Source organism: Trachymyrmex cornetzi, unplaced genomic scaffold, assembly GCF_001594075.2.
Source record: "Trachymyrmex cornetzi isolate Tcor2-1 unplaced genomic scaffold, Tcor1.1 scaffold73, whole genome shotgun sequence".
In the NCBI taxonomy this organism is placed as follows: Eukaryota; Metazoa; Arthropoda; class Insecta; order Hymenoptera; family Formicidae; genus Trachymyrmex; species Trachymyrmex cornetzi.
The window spans coordinates 1,776,095-1,789,608 of record NW_017300059.1 but is presented as its reverse complement, the minus strand read 5'-3'; the positions used below and the strand labels follow the sequence as shown (position 1 = coordinate 1,789,608).

At 35.8% G+C, this 13,514-nt stretch overlaps 2 protein-coding genes across 8 annotated transcripts in view; one reads left to right on the top strand and one right to left on the bottom strand.

Moving 5' to 3' along the window:
• LOC108767875 (glutamic acid-rich protein) overlaps positions 1–7,304 on the bottom strand; it is a 55,908-nt gene extending 48,604 nt beyond the window's left edge. For 5 of the 7 annotated variants that reach the window (XM_018517982.1, XM_018517981.1, XM_018517980.1 and 2 more), the window contains exons 1-5: positions 7,030–7,304; positions 3,878–4,917; positions 2,896–3,107; positions 1,727–2,250; positions 665–968 (exon numbers count right to left, since the gene is read on the bottom strand). In XM_018517982.1, the coding sequence (XP_018373484.1) occupies positions 665–968; positions 1,727–2,250; positions 2,896–3,107; positions 3,878–4,917; positions 7,030–7,122 (2,173 nt within the window). In that variant the 5' untranslated portion in view covers positions 7,123–7,304. Of the gene's footprint in view, positions 1–664; positions 969–1,726; positions 2,251–2,895; positions 3,108–3,877; positions 4,918–7,029 lie in introns of those variants that run through there. The other 2 variants (XM_018517985.1, XM_018517986.1) reach the window with 2 other exon arrangements.
• A 989-nt stretch (positions 7,305–8,293) lies between these two features.
• Calr (calreticulin) lies at positions 8,294–13,286 on the top strand. Its single transcript, XM_018517975.1, has 8 exons — positions 8,294–8,476; positions 10,169–10,273; positions 10,357–10,560; positions 10,921–11,072; positions 11,426–11,692; positions 11,782–12,018; positions 12,158–12,301; positions 12,497–13,286. Exons 1-8 carry the CDS (start codon positions 8,392–8,394, stop codon positions 12,512–12,514), a joined length of 1,212 nt encoding a protein of 403 aa, XP_018373477.1. The 5' UTR covers positions 8,294–8,391; the 3' UTR covers positions 12,515–13,286.
• The last annotated feature ends 228 nt before the right edge of the window (positions 13,287–13,514 follow it).

Below are 13,514 nucleotides of genomic sequence, written 5' to 3'. Positions count from 1 at the left end.
GATAACGTAACATCAAGAAATATCTATAAACATAGATTTATAAAAGATTTCTTTACTTAAATTATTTAATTAATTTATTACATAATTTTATAAAAGGTCGTATGAAGAAAAAAATATAAAAAAATAATTACAATTGCATTACAGTTATATTAGTTTCGTTATAGACACATTTTGTAAAATGGTAGACAATATATTGGTATTGAAACTATGATTCTTTATGTTTACTGATCCCATCTGATAACGGATGATTACTGACATTATAAAAGATACGAAGGACAGTCTATTCTAAACGCTAATGAATATTTAAATAATGATATAAGTGATAAAAAATTATGGGTTTTCTGATTGTTAGTATTGAAGAATATAAATATAAAGAAGAAATTGTAATAATTATAAAGCATAGTATAATTGTAATAATTATAAAATTATTTTTATTGTAATGTTCAATGTGTACGATTATATAAAATTCACTGAGAAGAATCACATTGAAGATTAAAACGTTAGAAACTATTTGAAATTATTTTATCCTATGACTTTGGTTTATAATAATAATGAATGACAAATAGCTTGGATCTAATAGTCAATTTTTTCTTGATATATTTGAATATATTCATTAGAGCTCTTTATTAAATTATGAACTTATTTGTTTAAATTTATAAATTACCAGGCTGCGTAAATTCTTCAATCTTCGGAAATTCCAAAGGCTTGAAATAGCTTCGAGTAGAACCCGATTCTAGTCTTAAGTTCTTCAATTCGTATAGATATTTTTGGAGATCTTCTCGTTCTTGCTGCAGTTGTAGTTCGACAATCCGCTTCCGAAGTCCGCGCATTTGTTTCCCGTCAAATCTCAAAGCTTTGTCTTCCTTACGACTTCCTGTGCTATTACGATTGCCGGCTGACTTCGAATTCGTTATTTTCGTTCCTTTCTTTCTTCTCTTGAAGTTATGTTCATGACTATTATGATTAGACTGAAAACGTTATTAGAAATGACGAAATGGCTTTTCTTGCCAAAATACATTATGTAATCATTACATAATGATTTTTTGGCATTGCAAATATATCGATTTGGCGTTGCAAATATATCGATTTCAACACTTGGACCTTCCACGAGTTATTTATGTATTATTATTCCTAAATTGAATCTATAGTATTTAACCTTTAGCGCCAATTTGAAAATAAGAGCATATTTTAAAAATGTTATAGCTTTTCTCTTAAATAAAATTTGTATAATTCATCATTTTATTGTATTTCTTGCCTCAAAATATGACACTATGTATGGCTTTTTTGTCTTGTAAAAGTTAATCGCAAAATGTATATGATTTTAAAACAAAGACAGTTAAACAAGAAGCATCCTATATTCGGTCAAAGCAGATCTTGGTGCTTAAATATTTCTGTGCGAATTTATATACATATCTAAATCTGCAAACTGCGCGCCAAAATCGTTTTCGATCTGGAAACGCAATCATGAACAGAAATAAATCAGAGTATTAATATCATTTATTAAATCTCTCGACAAGCAGTTTAATACAATAATTTTTTTATATTATAAAGATACTAATAAATATCTTTATAAGAATATTAATAATCTGATGTTAATAGAAGAATAATTTCGGGAAAAAATTCTTTTAATCTACCATAAATTAAAAAAAATATTTAGATAAAGAGAAAGATTTGATCAAAAAGATAGAGGCTAAATCGATAAAAAATATCCAACACTAATACTTACAATTTTATGTTTCTCCGAAGAGTGACAACTTTCGTTCTCTTCTCTCACTTTTCTCGTCTTCAATACATTCTGGATTTGAGATGCGCTTTTGTTATCAAAGGAGCTTTTCGATGCTTTTGTCATAGTTTTCGAATTCGTGTGTTTTTTAACCAATGCGTCTTTGTGTAATTTTTTCAGCACATATTCGACGTCCTGTTTTTTCGGAATCCGTTGATCCAAGTTTCCTTCGGAAACATCTTCTCTTCTCTCTTTATTCTTCTCTAACGATAAATTAGATTTAGCCGACTCGAGCCAGTCCTCGTCGTTCGCCACCGGCAATCCAATGACATCTATCACCGCGCGTTCCCTCGCTCTATTCGACGCTTCCTCACGCTCTTTCCGGTTGCTTTCTTGTCGGACAGTCATCCTCGAGTTTTTCTTCTCATCTGTCTTCGTCACGTCGCCGGTCAACGAATCCGAGGAATCCAATGAGTTCTTATTGGAACTTACGGTTGAAAGATTCGTCAGACCGATTGCATTATCACCTTAAAATTATCGTCACAACGATAGAATTTCCCGGTTAAAAAAATCTTAAAATAAAAAATTTATATGTAGTTTAATGACTGTTAAAGATTACCTCTAACATAAAAAAAAAATTATATTCTATGTGTGACGATTGTACAACATATTGTTTCGAAATTTAATTGCTATTTACAAATATTATAGAAATATTTTATTAATTCAATAAAATAGTTAATAAATAGAGAAAAAGATGGGTTTCCGTTTTATTTTTGTCTAATTTTTTATTTTTTATTCAAGTCATTGATTGCAAACGATAATTTATTGATCTAAGTTTAATAAAAACACTAATCAGGACAACTCCATAAACCGGGAAAAATTGTTTAAACAAAAGAAAATATGTTGAGATTATCTGAATGTGATAAAATGACTCCTTTTCCTATATTTTTACAGAATCCGATTTCTTCAGATCTATTTGGGCTTTCCATGAAGTCTGTTCGCATCAATTATAATTAAAAATATCCTCAAATATATTCCTTTTGTTTAAATCAATTTTCTCGCAAAATTCGATTTCAAAATAGATCTCCTAATACTTATTGTTAGACATTTCGTTGGAGTAACTCCAATTCTAACGCCGTCGTCAATTATTTATAACATTTTATTTATTTTACCACTTGAAACGTTCTCCTCTCGAAATGACTCCTCTCGATGCTGATAACTTCTTCTCTGATTCTTCGAACGCGAACTGACGGATCGTGGCAATTTCAATGAACGTACACTCACGTTATCTGGATTCCCGATGATGCTCTCGAGGTCGCTGACGTGATATGACGGTTTTGGATCGACCTTGGTTGCACTTTTCGACGTCAGATCGAACCCATCTCTGCAGCCGAATAAAACATTTTGCAAAATCATTTTCACATTCATAAAGATTCGATCGTTTCGAGAATATCGACACTTTGCCACTTTACATTCGCGCTTGTGATAATAAATCATTGATAACGATCACGGCGTTCGTCATAAGCCGTTCGACCTTTTCTATCATTAATTGTAAGTTAAAGCACTATCCCTCAACACTTTCTTATACAATACGTTTCGACCATCAATTATATTTACACGCTTACATGCATTGATTACATTTTTATCTTCATTTTCGTAGAAATAAAATTAAATTATTAGAATCAGTAATAAACATTAATTGTTCTTCTTTACATTTATTATACAAATAATAAAATTTATTTATGTAGGAATCTCCTAATATAATTATAGGACTCTGCACTAATCATATAAAAAAAGTTGAATCGAATTGACTGAAACTGTAATATTTTGTAGAAATCATGAGGTATTGATCAAAAGTTTCCTTTAGCAAAACCATAAAAAATGAATAATTTGTTCTACCGCCATTTAAAAGTTGCTAAAACTTACAGTAAATAAATATTTAATCAATAAAAAACATAATAGTCAAATCAAATTAATGTTTAATCAAATAAGTATATGCTTACATTTAGTAAATATTTACTTAGAACTATTTAACAAATATTTATTAAAATTCCTTTCAATGTAATGGGAAATGCTTTATAAAAAATATACATATAATATATATTTTTTGAGAAAAATATAAAATAATTCATAACATAGTGTGTGTTGAACTACCTGTACTCCTCAGCACTGTCCTGATAAGATCTGTATTCCGCAATGTCCATTTTTTTCGTCCCAGATCTCACTCCAATTTGCACCTCTTTCTTTCCATTAATCATTTCCTCACGCTGCGATCGAATGCTCGAGCTGGAAATGTCCTCGAAGGTATCGTTCGCATATCCGTTTTCAGCTAGACTTTTCGAACTGTTGGAAACCGTCACAGAAGCGTTTTCGTTTGTTACATGTTTAGAATCGTCGGAAACATCGACGGAGTCTTCAATTTTAGTCATAAAGCTTTCTTCGACGTGAGAAAGTTCCGAAATAATTTCACTGCCGTTCTCCATCGTGCCGATTGACTCCTCGACAACGCTATCATCGCGTACAGATTCCGAATCCTTAAGATTATCTTGAACTCTCTTAGAATCTATCTTTTTCGACGTTTCTCTCGTCGCTTTGACATCAATAAAACGCTTTTTTTGGTCGAGACGCATCCTGGAAGTCTCGTTCGGTTTTCCATGAGACAGTCTTAGTCGCTTCGAAATTGAATTATCAGACGACGCTTTCCCCCTCGAGATTTCGGATGATTTACTAAACTCCTTTCCTCCCTCGGACTTGGCAGTGATTTTTGTTCTCTCCAAACGTCCGGAAGATCGTCCGCTGGCCGTGAAAGAGTTTCGCCGCGATGTTTTCGAGCGCGAGAGTGATTTTGATGGAATTACCGAGTCATCGAGCACGCTTTCGATCAAACTGCTCTCTTCAATCGTCATTGGGTCGGAGATAAGACTTTCTTGCTTTCCTGCGGAACGCGACAATTTATCATCTAATGGTGACGCATCCTCAAGATCGATCTCGGCGGCTTCTTTGGGAAGTTTCGCGCTCACTTTGTCTGGCGTCGATATTTCATTTCTCGACGAAAGTTTCACTTCCTCCGCGTGTCCTTCGAATCGAGTATCCGGCATTTTTATATCGAGCTTGAGCTTTGTGATTTTCCTTGGTGATTCCTTCGAACTGTCCAAAGGAACCATTGAGACGCTGCTTATCGAACTGTCCATATCCTGGAATTACAAAATAAATTACGTTAATGTTGTAATATTGTCAATTTCTCAAAAAGAATTTAACTCCTGCAGAACGACTAACACTAATATTATCTCAATATTGTAATTTTCTACTTAACAATATAACCCAGTGAGAAATAACAATGGAATCGGTGTCAAATCAACATCGATTTGATATCGATTCCATTGTCATTTCTGAATAGGAACTAGGAACTGTTACATACAATAGGCCTGTTCTTTTTGGCTGAACTTTTGCACCAGTTCATCTTTTTTTCTCTTCTTTCCTGCTGAGAGAAAAAGAAAAAAGATGAACTAGTGCAAAAGTTCAGCCAAAAAGAACAGGCCTTATATGTATTGTATCACATTTATTGAGTGGGAAATTATATTGGGCGAGTTCAAGACGGCAAAGCGGCTAGGCTGGGCTAGGCATGCTTGCCAAGAGAATAAACATAATTGGTCCTTACCTGTGGATCCAACCAATCATGTTTAATTGCTTGGTGAGCAGACCAATAAGCCTTTGTCAACTTGAACGCGCCCATTGACTTAATGAACACGTTCAAGTTAACAAAGTGGCTAGCCTAATCACCAAACAAATAAACATAATTGGTTGTTCCTTATAGATCCAACCAATTACATTCAATTGCTCGGTGAGCAGTCTAACCGCTTTATCCCGACGCTTGAACGCGTCCAATGTTAGGGTATATCCACACAAACTTATTGCATGGTCGCATAAATATATGCATAAAGAAAATCATCCAATCGCATTTCTCTTATAAAGATGCATGTAAAATGTGATTGGATAATTTTTATTATGTATACGTTTATGCAGCTATGTAAATTTGTGTGAATATATCCTTACTGTTAGTTAATTTATGTGCTGCAGGATGTGATCACAGGCCTGTTCTTTTTGGCTGAATTTTTGCACTAGTTCATCTATCTTTTCTCTCCAGGAGGAAAGAAGAGGAAGAAAGATGAACCGGTGCAAAAATTCAGTTAAAAAGAACAGGTCTAATATCTAAAATATTAGAATTAAATGATGAATGTATTATACACACAAAAATAAAAATTTGAGGGTCGTTTGAAAAGTTTTGAGCCTCAATATGAAGATGGAATTATTCATCAAAACCATTCGGGTGCTACAATCGTACATGTCTTGCAAGCTACCTGTGAAAATTGTAGCCATTTTGGATGCTCAGTTGTTGTTTGAGAGTCATTTGTGCCAGTCGATGTCAGTGCTTCTATAAAAATGGAAAAAATTGGATAAAATGGAATATCAACGATCGCCATAACAAAAATTTATGAATTGTGGTTCGAATTAATTAACTACCCACCAGATCTGATCTCCAACGACTTTTTCTTGTTTCCTAGGCTCAAAGTTAGGCTCGGAGGATACAGATTTTCATCAAACGAAAATTTTCATCACACTGACATCGACTGGCACACATGATTCTCAAACAACAACTGAGCGTTCAAAATGGCTACAATTTTCACATGGTATCTTGCAAAACATGTACGATTGTAGTACTAAGACACTATAAACGTGAGTATTCGCATCCGCCATTTTTACTCCTTTTCTCACTCTCTTGCTTATTTTCTCAATTCCCTGCTCTCTCTCCATTCAGCCGCTAAACTAAGAAGATTGAAGAGAGAAGAGAGAAGGTTGAAGACGGAACAAACAGTGGGAAAAGGAGTAAAAATGGTGGACGCGAATACCTACATTTCTAGTGCTCTAGTAGTACCAGAATGGTTTTGACGAGTAATATACCATCTTCATGTTGAGGCTCAAAACTTTTCAAACGACCCTCGTATATCACATATTATATAAAAATAAAGTAATTGAAAGAATCGCAGTATTATTAGTAATTGTAATTCAAATTTCAAATTTGAGAACCAACCCAAGCAGAACAATAATTAATTTGATATTAAAATAATATCAAAATGATCATTAAAAGTCATCTTTCGGTCATTTCCGATTTATTTTAATGTCGTTTTGACGTTATCATGACTTATTGTTCTGCTTGGAAATTATAATTTTAATATTAATTTTTAACATTAGAAAATTTCTTTTTATGGATTTCTATCGACTGTTTCTTTTCTTTTCAGAATATTTACCTCTTTCCATTTCTGCTCCTTGCTTTTTATCTTGTATTTCTCCTCGATCTCTTTCAGACGCGCCAGCGCGGCGTTTGCTTTTGAGGAGAGCATTTCTTTCTCCCTTTTTTTCAAGTCCGATTGTTCTAAATTTATCTAAAAATTTCTGTGCTGGACTTTATGTATGTGCACCACTTGTAAATTTCAATTATCCACAAAGTAACGAGAAACTAGTATCTTGATTTTGAAGTGAGTCACGATAACTTATTCTATTCGTTCTCGCCATGACAAGTTTGTTTTCTCGTTGCCATGGAAACGGTGTGGGACGTATCACAAAAAATATCGACGGCCATCGAGAGTCATTATAGACCCATTGAATATAAAATGTATGATATTTATTTACAAGCAAGCTTATCACGCTTTGAAAATATGAGCAAAATTTTGATAACGATCATTTAATCGTATTTTTATAATTCAAATATATTTATTGATAAGAACATGGCATATAGCAGTTTAAAATATAATTCTGTTGATTCTTTTGTCAATATAATTCTTTTATCAATATAACTATATAATATATTCTTTTATCAATATAATTAATATAACTCGCGTGTTATATTAGTTATATTGTTTACATTAAAATTTAGATAATTACTAATTTGTGACAACTCGGTAATTGAATGCAAATTCCTCATTTAATTCTGACAAATACAAAACTCAACTGACTTTTGCACAAGCTGAGAATAATAAAATACGTCATTAAATTAATTATAATTAATTAAATCAATAATTGACTATAATCAATTATTCTTCTAATATATAATTAATAATCTATAAATAAATCATTATCCAAATACAAAATACTTACATTAATTTTAAACTCAGAGTATCACTTGTGTGAAACTTGAAAGAGCAAAAACTATCGAGAAAATTAAGAAAGAAAAAAACCGTAAGATTTACTTTGTTTCAAAAGAAATTACAAAGTCGTTTGAAAAACCGCGCGCATTTGACCGCCAATCGGCGGCTTCCGTTGCATCGGGCGATTCCGTGAAACTTCGGCCGTCCCCGCTTTCCGCGTACTGCCGTATCGACAATAGATAAACGGCCGCGATAAACCGGCGTGACGTAAAGTTGCGCGTGGCGCGGCGTGGTGAACGGCGCCGGCGACTGCCACGGCGCGGCGCACCGCTGGTTAAGCGTGGTCGGCGCTGATTGGCCGTTGCGTCGTCCGCCAATCGGCGCCCTCCATCTGTCTACTTCGACGGCCGTAAACTCGCCAACCACGTCCGCGGAGCGGGCATTATCGGCCAGTTCGTCGCGGCGACAGGTGCTTTCTTCGTCGTCGATCATCTCGGACTCACGTCGTCCTGTCGGCGTCCGAAAATGCGAGCCTCCTGCGCGTTCGTCGTACTCTTGGCAATCGCCGTGGCCACGGCGGAGGTGTATCTCGACGAGAAGTTCAACGATGGTGAGTAAAAAGCCGATTAATTTTGTTCGATCACAAAGACTACCCGGCCCGGCCCGGCGGCGGACAACCGTTTGGGTGGTGGTGGTAGGCTTCTCCCTTTGCCACGAAGACCATCGCCAGTCTCGCGGATCTTCGCGACGAACCACACCCTCGATTATTCGCCTGCACGCGTGTCTCTCGTCGGGAGGATAACGCCGCGAGGAAACGACGACGGAAACGTCTTCGTGGGCGAAAAGGACGTGAACACGGGTACGGCGATCTCTCCTTGGTAATCGCACGCCCTGCTGCGCTCCGTTGGCCCGTTCCATCTCGCCGGCCCACGTCGCGTATCTTCCGCGGGAGATCATCAGTTAACACGACGGGAAATTGTTAAGAACCGTATCGTGACACATCGTGTTTCCGCATTTCAAGCCGTATCGGCCATATGTGCCTCTCGGCATTCTCGGCAGGGACGGGGGAGGGAGAGAAATGGAGGAAGAAAGAGCGGAAGGACGAGAAGAGGAGCATCGCGAAAGATCGAGGGAGCGACACGCAGACGGAACGTCGGAAGTCGCTTCTCATGGCAGTCGCCGCTGCGCGGCATCTTGCGACTTGCCTGTCGCCGCCGCCGCCGCCGCCACCGCCACCGCACCGCCGACATGACGCCACACAGATCGATTCGTCGATCTGTAACGTAAGCTCGAGACTTCGACGATGCTCCGCGCGACGATCGGAGGCTTCGACGTGGCCGCAGTAAACGGCCTCCACAGGTCCGTTTGCGTCACCACGTATATCTCTCGGCGCTCTTCTTTCCTCTGCGCCTCCATTCCGTTTTTTCTTCTCTGTCTCAGTCTGTCTCGTGCGGAATCCACCGCGCCTGTCTCGCTTCGAGTACAGAGTGTACTCGACGAACGGATTTTGTCGTCGGACGTTATCCCGTTAAATACAGGATTTTGAACAAGCACCATCGTCCCTCCCACCGCACTTCGTCCTTCGAGCTCGTATCATTTTTAAAGTATGCAAGGTATAAAATGATACGACGGATCTTTGGTCTCTTTTTTTTTTGTAGCTCGATTTCTTTTTTTGCGTGTCGAGCGGACGTGGTCGGGACTGGATGGAAGAAAAGAATTGCAAGGGAAACAGATCTCTTATGTTTGCCGATGACAATGGAAGCACGATAATTAGACTTCGTTCCTCCTTGTCTCTTGCATATTGAATTATCATTGAAATTAAATATGCCGGCGAAGAAATATTATCTTTTCTTTCTCGACGGTCTTCTTAATTTTTAACCGGTTCTCTCCCCCCCTCCTTGTTCATCTTCCTACTCGGGAACGCGATAGAAGTTGTCTGTAATCATGTTGCTATTTAATATTTATTGCTTCTCTAATAAATTGAGATTCTAGGAAATACATAATTTTTTTGTTTTTAGGTGGAAGTCGAAAAATATAGCTTGTAAATATATAAAAATTTTTTCAATACATTTTTTTAAATGGGTTTTTATCTCTCATTAATGATTTTCAAATCTAAAATTTAATACGTGATTTATTAAGTAAATTTATTCATATGAATAAAACAAAGTGAATTAAAATAAATAAGTTTTAATGAAATGTACATAAAATATATATTTTATTAAATAAATTGGATGTTTATAGTTAATAAAATATATATTAAAAATTGTTATTTAAATTTACAAAGAGATTGTCAATATTTCAGATTCCTGGGAAAAGAATTGGGTTTATTCTGAGCATCCTGGTAAGGAATTCGGAAAGTTTGTTTCAAGCTATGGAAAATTCTGGAATGATCAAGAAAATGATAAAGGTATTTAAAAGGAATACAGATAATTTGTTACAAAATATAAAATGCACTTATGTAACGAGTCCATTTTGTCAAATTTTTCTCAGGTATCCAGACGTCGCAAGACGCAAGGTTTTACGCTCTCAGTAAGAAATTTACTCCATTTAGTAATAAGGATAAAACCCTTGTTATTCAATTTACCGTAAAGCATGAACAGAACATTGACTGCGGAGGTGGATATGTTAAAGTATTTGACTGTTCTCTCGATCAGAAAGATATGCATGGTGAAAGCCCTTATCAGATTATGTTTGGTAAGTTTTCTTATCTCAGAATATATTATTGATAGCGAATAATCGGTTAGTTCGAGCCTAAGAGTCACTGGTCATACCAGTGTATGATAAGTGCTATAGGAACTCGGAGAGAAATACTCTTTCATTATGCCCTGTAATAAGTACCTATACATATTACAGGTACCAGAAAAGATACATTCATTAAAGAAGCTAATTAGCTTAAAGTTCAAATTATCTTGCTTGTTTTGTGTAAAAGTGACTTCATATCGATAATTTAGAAATTATTACATGCAAAATGATTACATAAAATTTAAATATAATATATATTTATTTTTTATTATTTATCGATTTCAACTTAATGATATCCTTATTTTTATACAGGACCGGATATCTGTGGACCTGGAACCAAAAAGGTTCATGTTATCTTTAGCTACAAAGAAAAGAATCTTTTAATCAACAAAGATATCCGTTGCAAAGATGACATTTACACGCATTTGTATACTCTGATTGTCAAACCTGATAACACCTACCAGGTAAATATGCGCTACGTTCATGTAAAATTATAATCGCTGTAAGCCATGGCATACAGAAAAATTTAAGAAGCAGTAAGGAAATCAACATGTTGAATTTTTTTTAAATAAATAAATAAATAAATTTTTTTTGTATCACGGCCTTAAACATTATCGAGCCTAGAGTCACATGTTCTCACTAATTGCCGTGGAGGATAGGTGCTACAGGATCTCGTAGAACGAAGATTATCTTGCTTGTTAACCGTATAGAGGAAATACCGCTCACTATACACATCCAGCAAAGATCAACACATCAATAATATAACTAAATGAAAGTTTATCTGATTTGATGACTCTTCAACAAAATTATTTTTCAGGTACTTATTGATAACGAAGAAGTTGAATCTGGCGAATTAGAGGCAGATTGGAGTTTCCTTCCTCCGAAAAAGGTTAAGGATCCATCTCAAACCAAGCCCGCTGATTGGGACGACAAACCCAGCATTGACGACCCCAATGATAAGAAGCCTGAAGATTGGGACAAGCCCGAGCACGTTCCTGATCCTGAAGCAACTAAACCCGAAGATTGGGATGACGAGATGGACGGCGAATGGGAAGCGCCCATGATCGACAATCCCGATTATAAGGTTTGTATGCTGAAATTGATATGCATTCAGAGGTTCGTCGGGTATTTTTCTCATCTGTCATTATTTTTAAAATTTATATAATTTTTCAGGGTGAATGGAAACCAAAACAAATCGATAATCCCAATTACAAGGGACCGTGGATCCATCCCGAGATTGATAATCCCGAATACACCCCCGACCCCGAATTGTACAAACGTGATGAGATCTGCGCTATTGGTTTTGATCTGTGGCAAGTTAAATCTGGTACCATTTTCGATAACGTTTTAATCACCGACGATCCGGAGGTCGCGCGCAAATTTGGAGAAGATGTCTGGAAACCCACTTTGGTAAGTACTTATTCATTATTGCTGTTGTCATTGATTTATTTGTCCAATTATTGATATGTATAATATGATCAATTCATCATAGATCCCTAAATTTTTAACAATAAATGAATTAAATAATATTTTATTCTGTAAATCGTAGGAAGGTGAGAAGAAGATGAAAGAATCGCAGGATGAGGAGGAAAGGAAACGGCGAGATTTAGAAGCCAAGGAAAACGAAGATAACAAGGAAGATGAGGACGATGAAGACGCAGATGAGGAAGAGCACACTCACTCAGATAACGATGTAAGTATAATGATTCTATGCACCTGAATTTATGTTATATTTTCAGATTTTGCGCATGATGTTCATATTTTCTCTGATTTCTACTGACGAGAAAAAAATTGGAATTCCTCGTTTCTGAGTTTAAACATTTCAATAGATTCTTCGATTTTGTACGATCAATAATATTAACTGCTTTGTTTCTTGTTTATTTTGCAGGCGCATGACGAATTGTAAATAAATGTGTCGCGTGTGGACACAAACACAGACTGTATTCCAGGAGCTACGTGGTCGCGACACGCACTAAATTCTCCCACAGGCACAAAATTATAATTTAAAAACACACAATAGCAAGAGAGCAGGATAATATCCTTGTTGATTATCGCCCGTCGTATTGTCTACAAGAACATCATATTGAATACCGTTTTAAGCTTTTAAACAAAAAATCTCGCCTGGTTTTGCCGGTGTTTTTGGTCTATCACAGCGCCTAAAATATTCTTAGCCGCCCAAAAAACTTTGTATTCGAGTGAATCTATTGTCTTGAAATATTACACGCTTAGCTCAAGTGATCTACATTTCTGCAAAGTGTGTGCTGGAATACGGAAAGAACAGATATATTAGAAAATAGAAGATACAAAAGGAGAAGTGTAGAGAAGAAAGAAACAAGAGAGTCGTCTAGCCCGTGTCCACCATCGGCGCAGCTCCACAAAAGACTCTAAGTTGTTCCGTTTTTGTTTGTCAAGTGTTTTTATATACATTAAAAAGTAAATGAGATGTAATTTAAATAACACGATGCTATATTATATATAATATATACATTATTTCAATTTCCGTACAATGTACGCGTAATTCAAAGAAAAAGAAAATCGCTCCAATTATTATTAAAAAAAAAAAGGCAAAACGTAAGAATGATAGATGTGTGCAAATGTGACTGAGTGATTACAATTGGTATGATTATGTATCAGAGGCAATCCAATAATCATGTAATAAAATAAATAAGACTTTTCTAGATGTGCTCAGGCGTTTATTTTCGTGAGGTCTTAAGCGCTCACCTCGGTCGAACGCGAAACCCAGTCCTGTTGCTGATCCATCATTTGTAGTAATGTGTACGAATCGATTATGCAAATTGCTTCCAATTACTATTGTATATGTATATATATATGCATATACACGCTATCTTATTGTATCATGTTCGAGTATAATTAATCTTGTAATTCCATTTTTATATCGGAAAATA

Bases quoted from the DNA above. Each gene is read 5' to 3' on its own strand.
- Calr (XM_018517975.1), top strand. From the start codon at position 8,392: ATGCGAGCCTCCTGCGCGTTCGTCGTACTCTTGGCAATCGCCGTGGCC. The intron at 8,477-10,168 runs GTGAGTAAAAAG...TCAATATTTCAG, and splicing joins CGACGAGAAGTTCAACGATG to ATTCCTGGGAAAAGAATTGG. The intron at 12,019-12,157 runs GTAAGTACTTAT...TGTAAATCGTAG, and splicing joins ATGTCTGGAAACCCACTTTG to GAAGGTGAGAAGAAGATGAA.